The 15,685-nt window shown below is 41.2% G+C and overlaps 1 protein-coding gene across 1 annotated transcript; it reads left to right on the forward strand.

Annotated features, from left to right (window-relative positions):
- Positions 1 to 2,278: 2,278 nt before the first annotated feature.
- LOC118785782 (chloride intracellular channel protein 4-like) lies at positions 2,279 to 12,225 on the forward strand. Its single transcript, XM_036540714.1, has 6 exons — positions 2,279 to 2,331; positions 4,237 to 4,346; positions 4,819 to 4,944; positions 8,790 to 8,896; positions 9,248 to 9,429; positions 12,064 to 12,225. The coding sequence occupies exons 2-6, from the start codon at positions 4,291 to 4,293 to the stop codon at positions 12,223 to 12,225; spliced, it is 633 nt and encodes a 210-aa protein (XP_036396607.1). The 5' UTR covers positions 2,279 to 2,331; positions 4,237 to 4,290.
- Positions 12,226 to 15,685: the final 3,460 nt, after the last annotated feature.

Below are 15,685 nucleotides of genomic sequence, written 5' to 3' on the forward strand. Positions count from 1 at the left end.
AGGCAATGGAGTGTAGTTGTGTGAGATAATGTTGATTTGCAACCAGAAGACTGCATGTTTTAAGTCATATTAGTGTAATTTCTTTGAGTAAAATGTGTAAGGTAATTTGCTCTAGTCAATTCAGATATCCAGTTGTAAAAATGGATTATTTAATGTAAAGCAGATGGTATACAAATTCTTTATACAAGCCTTGGATAAAGCCATTTTGCTAAGCAAATAACTGAAGTAGTATAATAGACAGGGTATCAAATGAAAGCGGACCTCTAAGTACTTCTAAGTTTGCATCTGCAGACCAGTCTCTCCTGATTTCAGACATAAAATGGAGGGCAATGGCAAAGAAAGAGGAAGCATTAGTAGTTGTTCCCTTTTTTAGATGCTCCTGATGATACCCATGTAATGTGACAGTACATATGCTTCAGAACCAGAAACCCTCAGTCACATCAGTCAGGCAATGACCTGGAAGCTTACACAGGTAAAAATACAGAGGAAATTTGCCGCTTTAGTACAGCTTTTGGTAAAAAGTGTGTATCTCTGAAGGCAAATCAAACCTGTGCCTCCTATTAGTAACAGCAATGTTTAGGGTTTGAGGTCATAAATACGCTTTCCCTAGTGATGACAAATGCCCTTCTTTCCATGAAAGCAAGCATGCTGCCATTCAACACAGAGAGACCACCTTTGTCTTGGGTCACATGGCTTCAGAGATTCAGAGAACCATTCAGTGCTGCCACCAAAGGCTGATGCTCATGCAAACCCAGTTCTAACACACATACACACACACACACACACACACATACACACGCAGAAGCATCCAGAATCAGAATCAGAATTTCTTTATTGTCATTGTAACATGTACAACGAAATTTGAGTGCAATCCTCAACAGTGCAAAAGATCAATAAAAAGCTAGTAAAATAATCTATTTAAAAAAATTAAAAGTAAGGCTATATAAAAAGTAAAAATGGTAGAACACAAGTAAAAACACACAGAGATATCTACATTGAAAAAATGCACAGATCCCTTGTGTTTGTTTTGTGGCATTTAAAGCTTGTACAGCTGTGGGATAAAAACTGTTTTTGAATCGGTTTATCCTTGTTCTAATGGCTCTATACTGTCTACCGTCTATATCCATTGATGCTTCATGCTCTGTACATAAATAATGTGGTAGCAGTGGTAGAGTAGTAGGAACTGATTGTGAGATGTGTTTTATAGATTGGAGTTTAACTTGGGAATGGTGAATGCTGAAAGCAACACTGCCTTTGCTGTGACAGCTATAATGCATACTTCACACCTTCCTGCTCTCTGATTGACTCAAGAGGTTAAAGGGCCTTTGTTGATGGCAGACCAGCATTGGTCAACGTCTGTTCCTGACCAGCTGGCATGGTAGACCAGATGGGTATTCTGTGCTGACTGCTCAGTGGCCTGTAACCAGCCCTGTCTGTATTGGCTTTTTGAAGTGCACACTGTGATACCCTTCCACCAGCGGGGGCAGCGAGGCTATTGTGAGTCTGGCACACTCCTCCTTGGAGAGTGGGCCCACACAATTCCACACATGCCAACTAAATGGCCAACCCAGCTCCTCCATCAAACTGCCAGACACAGAGGAGACTGGAGAGCCTTCTCTTAGTGTTGCTGGGGAACTAGGCCATTGTTCATTCAAGACAACTCCCATTGCTTTTTCTCTTAGGAGATTTAGGGAGAAGTCTCACACATTCAGTGGCCCATTTCCACTGTAGTGTGTTTACTGGACTAACTGAGGTAGTGTGCTTTACTCAGGGGAACAACAGTACTATCAAACCAAACCATGTCACTAATGAGCCTGATTGATTTAATTCCTGAAGAAACAAACCACAAATTTCCGGTCCGTATTTTAACCATGTAAATACACATTACTTGGAACCCAGATAAGTACAAATTATTATCTGACACTGCATGTATTTAGCTGTGAGAGGTAATTTCATGCACTGGGCCGCAATGAAAATGAAGTCGTGTTCACAGTTAGAGAATAGAAGCAGAACAGACTGTCCTTTGAGAGATGTGCTCTGGAAACAAAGGGAGAGTGTGTTCTCCAGAGCAGCATATCTGTGCCCACTGCCACCCACAGCTCCCAGAGCCTCGGAACCACAGGCGTCTGCTTACAGTAGACCTGGCTGGGCTGTGGACTGGGATCTGTATCTGTATCAGCAGAGGCAGTGAGTAGCATTGCCTTAGGTTTAATTGTTAGCAACTAACAGTAGGCCAGTGTCCAGCCTCCTCATGTGCAGGTGTACGTCATGGCCTGGTTTGACGTAGCTGGGAAAAGGATCGGATTTCCTCATATTGAGCTCTTTGTTAAGGTAAGACTTGGGGCTTGTCGCTGTTCAAGTTGTTTCTTTTCCACGTTGATTAGGCTGGTATTGGAGTGCTTTCTCCTCTCATTCAGAGAACATTTATAGATAATTATGTTTGCTGGTAGTAACTGCAATATAAATTCAACAGATCTTTGGCAAAGGAACAACAAAATATTGATTGACCCTGCTTGTCCATTCAGCTGAATAAATTAATATTTAACACTAAAACGATGTTTATGGTCTGGTTTTTCAATGTTTGTAATTCATTTTGAATGCATTTTAGGTGTCATCTGTTTAACACCGATAAACACCAGTTATGTAATAATTCAATTACCCCACTAGACTATCAGTTATTCCTTAGTAGTGGTTGAGTTGGACCAAAGAGCTTTGTGATCAAATTATGTTGCTCATTCTGTGTCACAGTCACAATGAGCAGCAGTCAGCGATAAGCTTGTGCCCATATTTTAAAAATGTTCAGTGATTGGACATTCCAACCACAGATCAATTTGTGATGTGACTATTACATAAAAGAATGTATGGTAGTATATTTGGCGAGTCAGATTGGCGAGTCACAATTTAACTTGTAGTAAGGCTTGAACAGTATTGTGCTCACACTCACTGGTCTGGGAGTGCTGTTAGCCTAGTTGTTGCTCATTCTACTTGAATGGATACATTTCTGTTCTTTTGTGCTGGAAGTCACTCTGGATAAGAGTGTCTGCTAAATGAATGTAATGTAGTGTAATGCATGTTGGGTGTCAGAGCATTTCACTAATCAGATGCTTTTGGCAGATAAATAAATATCACAGGGGACTACAGGAGAGATGCTATTTTTGGTTATAATCACACATCAATACATATTCTTAAGTAAGAACAATATTTAAAAAATGTACATTTCCTTCATGTCTTTCAATGAATATTTGAATCAGAAATAAATGGCTGACCCTGGCAATATCATGTGATTGCAAATCCATTTTAGCATTGCAATCATTCTCACATCAATTCCTCTTAAGAAGTAATTAACAGTTTGCAGAAATGTACGCTGTAAAAAGGCATTGCGTGAAATGTGCATTTTTAAAGTGACCTAAAGAAGGATTTGTGCTCAGTCACATAGAAAATGGGACATTATTATTTGAGACAACTTGGGACATCCGGGGGTCTTTTGTCAGTACCATAAAAATGGATACACAATCAGCAGTTTTCTTGGGAATATCAAGGTGAAGTTAATTTGTTTGAGCATGCTATAGATACAGTGCTTCATCTTTTATGGCCATTTCTGACATCTCTTCCTTATATAGAGTATGTACATATTACATTGTATATCATAAAAGTTAATCTTAATTGTCCAAACCTAAATATACCACAAAAATATTGACATTTTAGAAGATGGGTGCACTGTTCTAAACCTTTTTCAGAATCTGAATCCGATACTGTCATCCTTGCATGTAATTTTCTGAAGTCATCAGGTCTGTACATGAGGCAAGTTGTCATCAGAAAAGCATCATTGCCACATACAGCATTATGATATAAATCATATATGTACTATATCACTCCATAAAAGAAAATGTTGGAAGTTAAGACACAAATAAAACAAATAGCAAACAGAAAATAGCATGTGTCAGTCACAGTGTTTAATTTCATTAATTCAAGGCTAAAGAGGATCACATTCAGAATTAGAGGACATCCAGCTGGCTGAAATTCTGCAGTGGATCATGTGTATTTCAGGCTTGGGTGATTGTTGGTGTATCTGCTATTTACTATGGCTATGAGATTTATTTTTGTGGGTACCTGTGTGTGTGTGTGTGTGTGTGTGTGTATGTATGTGCATGTATGAATGTATGTGGGTGTGTGTGTATTTCTATGTGTGTGTGTATTTGTGTATTAACTGTGTCTATATCTGTGTATAAACTCCAGGCAGGCAGTGATGGAGAGAGCATTGGAAACTGCCCCTTCTCTCAAAGACTCTTTATGATCCTATGGCTGAAAGGGGTCATCTTCAATGTCACTACTGTGGATCTTAAGAGGTGAGAGTCAGTACTGTTACCCTTAAGAGCTGAGAGTCACCACCATGGGTGAGAGATTGATGAATGAAACAAGAGTAAAAAATGGCTTAAATGGCAAGATTTACTTTTCTCCTTGAGTTTTTGTGTGTTGTAGTGTTATTTTCATAAAGTGAACCTGCAAGGTGAGCTGAGGGAAGCATATTTGTTTTATCTTTTCAGTGTGTGTGCTGTCTTATTTGTATAACATTGCTTCTACAGGAAAAAGATAAACTAGCAAATTTATGAAGAAGTTTCTAGGAATACATTCTGGCATAAAAGCACCAGCTGCCTGTATTCATGCTCATACACAGTATGTAAACCTGATGTGATTTTACCTGTTTTGTGAGAGCAGGGATACCTTCAGACCACAGCTCTCCTTTTGAGAGATTTGAGGGTCACACTGCACCCCTGCATCCTGAAAAACATGACAGCTTTGGGGATTTGTGTTGTCTAGGAAACCAGCTGACTTGCAGGACCTGGCTCCAGGTACCAATCCGCCATTTGTCACATTTAATGGAGAGGTGAAGATCGATGTCAACAAGATCGAGGAGTTCCTGGAGGAGAAGCTGGTTCCACCACGGTAATGCTGGAGTTACTCTCTGTGTCACTCACGTCATATGACATCAGTTATTCATTTCACCTCAGTCACACAGGCTGCAGAGGGACATGAAAATCAAATTTTTGTGTTTTTGGTTGTGTTTCGACTGCACAGCATTCATTGAGTCACTCCTAAATTTACATTTATTAACATTTACATTTACATTACTCATTACATTATTACATTTGGCAGACACTTTTATCCAAAGCGACTTACAAGTGAGGCAGAGTATAACACAAGAAAAAGCCATACATGGAGTCACAGTATTAGAAGTGCTGTATGACCAAGTTTCAATTGCACAACCAAGTTCCAACCACAAAATACACTTTTTCACCTACTTTTCCATGAAAATTTCAAAAAATAATGATTATTTCAAAGGGTTACTAATGACACATGATTTGGAATTAAATCTGTGCACTCATCTCACAGGAGAACCATTTTCGAGATTTTTTATCCAGTTGTATTTAGCTTCAAATTTTATTTTTGGCTCTAAAAAAATTACTGAGGTACGGCTGGTTGGGATGATGAGGAGTTCCATCTTCGGTTGAGTTGAAGGTGGTGTTCCTTCATCCAGGCTGAGATGTCTGAGAGGCAGGCCAAGATTCGTGCTGAGACCGTGGGGCCATCAGGATAGAAGGAGAAGTAGAGCTGAGGGAAGAAAAAAAAATTCAAAATTTTTAACTTTATATTTTTTACTAATACTACTTTAACACTATTATTTCGAAATATTATAAAAAAGCCCACAACAACATAACTACATTGCCTATTTTCTGAGTCACCCGCAACATTACTCAGGCGCATCAGATGCCCCCCCCCCCCCCACGCGCTCTTAATTAGTTAGGATGGGCGAGTTATCTGAACTAGTGAGTGACACTGACCGTGAAACGTAATATGATTAACAGCAGCAGCCTAATTTAAATATATATATCATGTCAAAAAGACCAAAGCCCTCTGGTGCCCAGGGAAGAAAAAGAAGAAGAGAAGATGAGGAAAAACAGGAAGCAAACAGAGATAATGTGATGAATGAACAGTTTATCGTTGGAGCAGAGTGTTACTAGCTTACTTTGGATGATAGTACATTCGCTAATTTAATTAATAGCTAGAGTTAACGTCAGTTACTTCCACCTTAAATTCATTAGGGAAAATTGGAAAGACTGTTCAGGTGTTTGGGGAATAATCTACAACATAATTTTGAGAAATACACTTTTTCTTTTAAGTGTGCTGCACGAACCATCCACTGTCTGCTTCAAGAAACCAGGCATACATTTTTATTGACATCATAGTCTAGTTAGCAAACGTTAGCCCTGCTTGTAATAGTCAATTAAAATGCTTTTCCTTTTCCATCCCTTTTTGTAATTAATAGTTGTAAGTAGGGCTGGGCGATATAACGATAACCATAATTATCGCGATATAATTTTACTCGATAGAAATATAACAAATGTTCAACATAATTAATTTTCATGCTTAGATAGCATGCACAGAAATGAATCACAAACTGCCAATCATGTCGCAGGAATAGAGGTATGCATTGCACAGGTTAGGTTGCATGGTGAGTGGTATAAATTCAGGCCAGCACGTTGTATTATTTACAGACACAGCGGCTGACAGGTTTGTAATTGGAGCGGAATGAGCTGTCAGTGCTCCCACCCCCTAGCTGTAGTGTTTTTGTTTTTCCCTGTCCATGTGCTTTTGTTTTCCTTGTGTTCTAGCCCTGCCCCCCGCCTGGTTCTCCACCCGCCTGATTGCTCATCGCCTTCACCTGCCTGCCTGCACACCTGCTTCCCATCCCCTTGTCAGCCCTGCCCTATATCTGCCCTGCGTGCCCCTGTTGCTAGTTCGTAGCAGTGTTTTTTCTGACTGTTTCGTCCCCACCGTTTTTTCCATGTGTTTGCTGTTTCCCGTTTTCAACCTGCCTGTTTTTCGATCTGATTGTTGCCTGCCGCTCTGTATTGTTCGCCCGATCTCTCTGCCTGCCCGTTGTCTGACCCTGCCTGTTCCGGTTTTCCCGTACCTGGATTTTCCCTCTGACTGCCTCTCTGGTTTAGACCCTGCCTGTGAACTGTTTTACTGTTTAAATCTGCCCGGAAACCGACGCACTTGTGGTCTGCGATTGAGTCCTTGCCTGAGCCCTGACATGAGCAAAATAAGCGAAATAAGTGACACCGAAGAAAAAGCAGTGCCCATGACCAGCTCGAAGGACGAAGACATCATCAACAAAAAAGGTCACTCAACTTCAGTAGTTTGGAGATATTTTGGCTATTTACAATCCAACAAAAAACAGAACAGCGTGCACTGCAAACTGTGCCGAAGACACATGCCATCGAAGACAGGCAACACCACAAACCTGTTTCATCATTTGAAACAATATCACACATTAGAACACGCAGAAAGTAAGAAATTACAGTCCCAAACGAGTGTTGTTAGTGGACCCTCAACAAGAACCAGGCCAGTACCCAGTGCAACTATCCAGCAGCAAACCATCGTATCAGCATTTTCCAGCACTGTGCTTTACGACAAAAAAGACACACAGACATCACAAATGCAATTGCATATTGCATTGCAAAAGACATGCTTCCCATTAGCACTGTCGAAAAATTAGGGATTCAAGGAGCTTATCAGCTGTCACAGGGCAGCTTTAAAACCTGAGACTGTAGACAGACTTGTCTTTCTTGCCTGTAACTTGTAGAGTAATGGCTTTGCTTGTTAGAAACTTGTACAGAAGATACTGACCACAGTTGAGATTTTTCTTTTGTCTATTTCAGTGTTTCCCAAACCTCTCCTGGAGGACCCCTTGTCCTGCATGTTTTAGATCTCTCCCTGCTCCAACACAGCTGATTCAAATGATCAACTTATGAATTCCTGAAGCTGCTTAATAACAACCTGATCATTTGAATCAGCTGTGTTGGAGCAGGGAGAGATCTAAAACATGCAGGACAAGGGGTCCTCCAGGAGAGGTTTGGGAAACGCTAGTCTATTCATTTTGTTTACATTGTCAGCTAAAACACTTATAAAATGTTTCAAACAGTCTGTACAAAGGGTTTGGTGTGCTGTGTCACACTGCAGCACTTTTTCTGTTAAGATATTTATTTTGTTAAGGAAAAAGGACTGAAAAAGGATTTTACTTAATTTTATTCATGCATATTTTGATGTTGAAAAAAGATTTTATCATTATAATTGTTTTGAATGTTCTACCTCAGATTTGTGAAATGTTCCACTGTTTGGCAAATGTTTGTCATGTTCTGACCATAAAGAAGAGTTTAAAACCACAATTAACCGTGGAGGTGGAATTGGCTGCGATGCAAGGGGCACCAGCTAAAATCTTGCCTAGGGCACCAAATTGGTCAGGGCCAGCTCTGGCCCAAATGATTGGACCCAGTGAGGTTGTGTACAGTGAGAAGAGCAGGGGGCAAGTACTTATCCTTGAGGTAGCCCAGTAGTTAGTGACTTAGATACCCTGCCCATCCAAGATAGATCCACCATGGTACTGTATCTGTGGAGTAGGACTCACAGCAGAGTGCAGTGCCAGTGATGCCCAGATCATTGAGAGCGGCTAGAAGGATCTGGTGATTCACCATGTCGAAGGTGGCAGTCAGGTCTAGTAGAATGAGGGCCGATTGTCTTGGAGGCAGATCTTGCTGACTGCAGGGTGTCGACAATGGACAGGAGGGCCGTCTCAATGGAGTGGCCAGTTTTGAAGCCAAGTAAAACTTGTAAGGTCACTTAACAGCCCCTCAAAGAGAGGAGGCTAACAAGTGATATAAGGTGTAACACACATAAATGAAACAGAGCTGGAATAAGCTAATGTGGTTCCATATCAAACTATACAGATACCCCAGACTGGCCACAAAGCATCCAGAGTCAAACACTGCAGGAATCGACGTGTTCGCAAAGTTCTCTGCTTACATCAAAAACCCTCGCAAGGATGCCAATGATGGTGAGGCACTCCCATCGTTAACAACCAAAGCCAGTGTATTAGTTCATTAACTGTCACCAGGGATCTTGGAGTTCACATCATGATATTTACACATCAATTATTATTTGCCCTATTTAAATAAGGTTGAAGTAAGAGTATGCTGTTGTAATGATGGGATGACTTTACTGAAATTTCAGAGTACATCATCAGCTGGTATTTGAAGCTCTAACAGGTTTTAACAGGTCAACGAATCTGGTTCTGTTGTGAAAATACAAAAAAAACATTCTTAGAGCTGTGTCTGTATATGTCTATGTTTTCATTACTGTGTGCACATGCATGTGTCTATGCGTGTGTGTGTGTGCACACGCGCAGCCCTGGAGAAGGCACTGCTGAAGTCCCTGAAAAGGCTGGATGAGTACCTGAAGACACCTCTCCCAGAAGAGATTGATGCAGACAGTACCGATGACTTGCCAGAGTCTACCCGCAGCTTCCTAGATGGACCAGAACTCACCCTGGCAGACTGCAACTTGCTGCCCAAACTACACATCATGAAGGTACTGACTTCCCCCCACTGCCCGGACTCTGTATCATCAGTGCACTGCACATTTACTTTAAATTTACATTTTTTCATTTGGTGGATACTTTTGTCCATATCGATTTACAAGTGAGGCAGAGTATATCCCAAGCAAAAAGCCACATAAGAAGTCAACAATATTAGAAGCGCAGGATGACCAAGTTTCAATAGTTAACCAGACAAGGTACAAGCTAGCTGGTAGAGATATGAGTGCATGACACTATAGAGTAATTTCTTGTGGAAAACAAAGTTTATGACATAAAGGTGGCAGTGCTTCAAGTGTTTAGGTGAGCACAGAGGAGGTGTGTCATCAGATTTTTCTTGAAGATAGTGACTCACTCAGCAGAAAAGATGAAGTGTGTAAGTTCATTCCACCATCGGGGGACAATGGCAGAGAAGGTTCTGGAAAGTGATTTTGTGCCACGATGCGATGGGACCACTAGACACTGTTTGGTAGCAGAGCATAGTGGTCAGGAGGGAACATAGACTTGTAGTAGTGAGTTCTGTCAGGGCTTCAAAGACTGCTTCTCGCAACAACCAGCAGGCGTCCTTGTGACAGCATGTCTGGCCCGGTTGCCTGCTGCTTCCCCGAACTTCCGCCAGAGGGACTGTCTTCCTGCCTGTACTGTGTGTGCCTAATCTTGTCAGATTGTTTTCACATGTTTGTAATTAATTTGTGTGTGTTTGGTCTATTTAAACACTGCCTGTAGTTTTGTTCCCTGCTTAGTCTTGAGCTAGCCTCTGTTGTGTGCTTTCCCTTGCCCAAGTCTGCTTATTGTTAGTAAAGATTCTTTGTCTTTTGAAACCTTTCTGTGTTTTGAATGATCTCTGAGTTTGGGTCCCTCCTGCTCAACTGTTACAAGTTCAGGTAGGTAGCTGCAGTTTTGTTGGATGTTCTGAATGCAAGCTGTGCAAGCGTGTGCAGCTACAGGGAGCCAGTGGAGCGAAACAAGGAGAGGTGTAATGTGGGCCCTCTTTGATTGAAGACCAGACTTGCTGCTGCGTTCTATATTAGCTGCAGAGGCTTAATGGTGCATGCAGGAAGGCCAGCCAAGAGAGTGTTGCAGTAGTCCAGTCTTGAGATGGCAAGAGCCTGGACAAGGAGCTGTGTAGCATACTCAGATAGGTAGGGCCTGATTTTTCCGGATATTGTACAGAACAAATCTGTATGACCTGTCAGTCATCGAGCTTTGGTTGCTAAAGTTTAGCTGGTTGTCAATCACTACTCCCAGGTTCCTTGCAGACCTAGACGAAGTTGGTGTCATTGAGCCAAGCTGTATGGACGGGCTGGCTGGGATCACAAGGAGCCCCATCTTAGATTTAGCTGAAGGTGGCACTCCTTCATTCAGGCTGACATGTCCAAGAGGCAGGCGGAGATTCCGTGAAACTGTGGGGTCATCGGGTTGGAACGAGAGGTAGAGCTGGGTATCATGAGCATAACGATGGTCGGAGAAACTGTCTGAAAGATTGGGCTCAGTGAGGTTGCGTATAGTGAGAAGAGAAGGGGGCCAAGCCCTGATCCCTGAGGTACCCTGCTGACCCCTCCAAGATACCTTGAAGGATCTACCTGTCGGGCAGGACTCGAACCGATGAAATGCGGAACCAGTGATGCCCAAATCAGTGAGAGTGGACAGGATCTGGTGATTCACTATGTTGAAGGTGACAGAAAGCCCTGCACTGCCCCGTCCTGCCCAAACTCTGTATCATCAGTGCACTGCACTGCCCCCTGTTTTTGAAATTGTGGCTTATTATGTGATAATTGTAAGGTCATTGTTTAATATGCCTGTATTGTTTCTTTCAAAGTATTCATTTCAGAAGGGTGATTTATGTGTAATTTTGGAAACAGGAAAAGATTTCCCAGTCATTTATTTCAAAATATTGATTTCAGCATTTGCAGCAGAAAATTAGACAAAGATATTGCGATATAGAAATTCATATCATAGGGGGTGCCATGACATCCAGAGGTCAAAAGGTCATCTTACATTGTACTGTATAAAACTTATAAATTACCCCCATGCCTCCACCCACCCCAAAAGTAACAGTCAACCTACTTAATTTAGGTAGTATCGCATATCTGAATTGATAACTTATTTAATCAGTTTGCTTCATATAAAACAATCTAATCTTTCACAAAATGCCAACTGATATTGTAATGAAACAGCAATTATACTTAAATCCTGTACAGATGAAGGGATAGATTCAGTAATGCACGCTTTAGTAGTTGTGAGCATCATCTATGCTTACAACAACATATCTCATAGGTTGTTTTTTTTTTACATAAGTGTAATAACAATTTATTAGTTATGGCAAAACCCTATAGAAATGTGTTCTAGAAAAACTTGCAGGTTTATCACAATCCATGCATTGGACACCAGGGCTATAGGGGTAACTGATGACTCAGAGTTTCATGTAGTGTTAAGCAGCAGGTGTTGTGTTCTGTGCCTTATGTTACATTCTAAAACAGAGGGGACCGGTGATCCCCTCTTATTGGTCAATTCAGTGTTCCAGCCATGTGTCTCCTGTCCATTGTGCCTTACAATATCCAATATACCACAGCCTCCGGTGCCTTTTTGCTTGATTGTAGGTGTCTCAGTCCCTTTCTCTTCTGTCCTAGATTGTGGCCAAAAAGTACAGGGACTTTGAGATCCCTGAGGACATGACTGGAGTGTGGCGTTACCTGCAGAATGCGTACGAGAGAGACGAGTTCATCAACACCTGCCCTGCTGACCATGAGATCGAGTTCGCCTACCTGGATGTTGCCAAGAGGATTAAATAGGGGGTTTGACTATGGATATAGCTTAGTGTGGAGCAGTGTGTGTGTGTGTGTGTGTGTGTGTGTATGCTCTCACTGGTTGAGCAGCACATGCTGCAGTGCTATATTCTTGCATCATCCATGTCCTGATTGTATCACAAACCTTCTCTCTGCTGTCACATCTGCAATCACCTTCCTCATCCCAAAGTCTTCCCTCATACAGTGAAGACTGTCTGTCTGCCTGTTGGGGGGTCAAAACCTCCTCTCTGGTTTCCAAGCTGTGGTGTCCTTCCTTCTCCTGGGATACAAACCCATTTCTGAATGACTAAATCCCAGAGGAAACGCCTGTGGTGTTGTCATCAACAAATCAGTGCTTTGTCACAGCATCGTCCAGTCAGCAGGGTGCAAAGTGCATGGGACAGGAGGTGCGAATCTTCACTGGTTTCACGATTCGATTACAATTCGATTACAAAAAGATTCTCGATGCATCATGATGCATCTTTTCCTCCATGTTTTTTTTTTTTTATTAATACAAGAATACAAGCCCTCAGATTTGAACTGTTTTTAGTTTTCAACTTTTTGTTAAATATCTGTTTTCAAAAATCATATCAAGTGATACAACATAAAAATCTTTTTCAAGTATAATTACCACAAGGTATATGTAAGCTAAACAGTAACGCAAAACATTTTTGTTTTTCAAGAAGAAGTTCAAGAAAATCCACTGTTTAAAAGACAAAAGTTTTTTTTTTCAACCTTTTCGCGTGTATGTTCACACCGGTGTGGTTTGCCGTACGCTAAAACCGGTGCAATTAGAACACTAGATTGGAAAAATTCTAGCTGATTTTAGCTTCGAGGAAACAGCGATTTAACGTTAAAAAATACAGCAAATGCTAACTGAAAACTATTAAAAGCTTAATAACGCTAAAAATCAGCAAAAGTTTCTTCTAGTCATTACAATATTAATAATTCATTAATTATATTTTTCCTAAACATGAAATAGGCCTATAGTTAAATGTGCAGGGCGAGACATGGTGAAAAAGGTTTATAACAATATAACGATTAGGAATTATTTAAGACGGGTATAGCAGAAAACGGGAGAGTTCGCTCTGTAGGTGTTTTAATCCTCAGTTTTGCGATAGAAATAAAGACTCGCCCCCTGATTTACTGAGGTAGGTGCAAATCAGACAGATTTAAAAATAATTTTTATCTGTGAGCCTAACTTAAAACATGCTTTCACTGGGCGGTATAGTGTGATTAAATAAGCTGTTTTTTTTTCCTTTAAATCACGCGCAAGGAGCTAATATAATAATTAGAATAAACCCATCCTTCATTTTTGCGCTCTCTGGCTGACACTCCTTGAAATACACATTCATCAGTTCTATGGCTCAAGTTGAGCCCCGGGGAAATCCCCGCAAATAAGTAATAAATATATATTTTTACGTTATAGCAGAGACACTGGAATTATAATGTGTGTGTGCCAGGATGCGCCCCGATGTCTGTGGCGGGGGTGCGGTTTAAATCACGATGCCGGCTAATCACACCGGTGTGACCGTACGAGACCATACGAAATGGTTAATTACAGTTTTTAAGAATCGATTATTTTCTTTTTCTGCATCGATGCAGAATCTTTCACTTTCGCATCGCGATGCATCGTAAAAACGATTATTTTCCCAAGCTCTACATGGGACAGTATGTTTGTCCAAGTGCTGGCTGTCTGCTGAGGCAGAGTGAGTTTTAATACACACTCGACTTCCACAGCAATGGCAGGACCAGAAAGCTCCGCTATGCCACAGGCGATGCAAAAACAATGAGTTATTTAACAATGCCTGCCCACCCTCGGACAGTGCTATTGCCTTGACCGAATTAAGAACGTTTCTCACAATTTATTTTAAGTGTTGAAAATGAATGATTTAGTTTAGTTTAGTTTTTAAAAGTCTAATCAAGCTAATTTTAATGCATATTGATAGGCAGGAAAGCAATGTGCTCATTTTCTTTGTGTGATTTTTTTTTTTTTTTTATGATGGATGGTTGTGGGTTGTGTGTTGACAGATTCCAATTGCCAGGGTGCCACTGACACACATTTCCTGAATAATTCTTATGCTATAATTCATTGTGATTGTTTTGTATCATGCCCCAAATGTGCTGTTTGTAGCTATATGTTTGAGCAACAGCATCATTTTGTAAACACTTCGTGTATCTGACTACAGACTTAATTAAAATGATCAAATGAACGGGTGTGCTCTTTGTTTTCTGTAGACATGCATGAGATCATATTGTTCTACCATGTGCCAGAGGTGTTGACAACCATGTGGTTGACAGCAACTGGTCTGGAATTAGGTCAAGCAGCTGATCTGTTTTTGAGCTGATAGAAAATGCTTTATCTTTACTTGTACAGCATCCTTTATCTGAGGATCTCAAAGTGTTTTACAGAAGTGGCAGAGCTCATCTCACCCATGAGTGGACCCAGCTTGTGTGATGCACGCATCAGTTGCAGTGGAGATGTGAGTGGTTTTGATTTACTGAGTAGACATGGGGTACGGCTGACCATCAAGACTGAACACACAGGGAATTTGGCCCATTGGTTGTCAATGAGCCCTGTGACCTTGGCCAGAACAGACTTCCCTTCTCATCCCACAACACAGTGTCCTCATGACTGTGCTGGACCATTAATCTCTGCTCAGCCCAAAAAAGAACAGCACCACCATGTAGCCTCCCCACACCACTTCCAGAAGCAAATTTATTTTCAGGATTTTTCAGTAGTGTAGACATAGTGGAACCAGGTCCGCCTACAATCTTCTGTCTCTGTTAGTTTTTCCCAGAGCTCACAGGTCTTCTAGTGCATGCATGCTATTTTAGCTTGGCTGCTGCTCCCTCATTAAAATATTCCTGGAATAACAGAAGGCTTGACATCTGCCTGGACCCTTGCTTTTTAGAGACTTTCTTTAACCTGCTGCTAACCACTAATTTAATGCAGTGGACTGCACTCTGTTGTCAAAGAGCTGCCCTCATGGATAATTTAGGGCAGAGTTCAAAAAGGAGAGGGCATGGCAAGGAAGTAAGGGAACATTAATTAGAGAGGGTGATTTATGCAAGGGGAAAACTCTAAAACAGCACACACACTCCAAAATGCATCCCATCAGAAACGCAACCATGGTAGCAGAGCCCAAGGAATTCTCTACATTTTTCACTGTTAGTGAGTTGCTTGTTTCCACAAACTTTGCAATGAACACTGACAGTGACATAGAAAAATACATTTCTGTTTATTTCTTTAATTTCATGAGTTGCAATTTATTTGAATTCTACATGGCTCATTTGTTAAGAGTTTCATGTACAAGGTACACAAGTCACAGTCACTGGATGGCAGTAGTGTCAGTAAAATGACTAATGACCTGTTAAAAAGGTCTTTGTCAGAGTCTTACAGTGTTGCTAAGCACCCAGATCAAGAGGAGGGAGTTGAAGTGTTCGTTTTTGGTCAGGTGTGAGG

The sequence above is a fragment of the Megalops cyprinoides genome, chromosome 11 (assembly GCF_013368585.1).
Source record: "Megalops cyprinoides isolate fMegCyp1 chromosome 11, fMegCyp1.pri, whole genome shotgun sequence".
Taxonomy (NCBI): Eukaryota; Metazoa; Chordata; class Actinopteri; order Elopiformes; family Megalopidae; genus Megalops; species Megalops cyprinoides.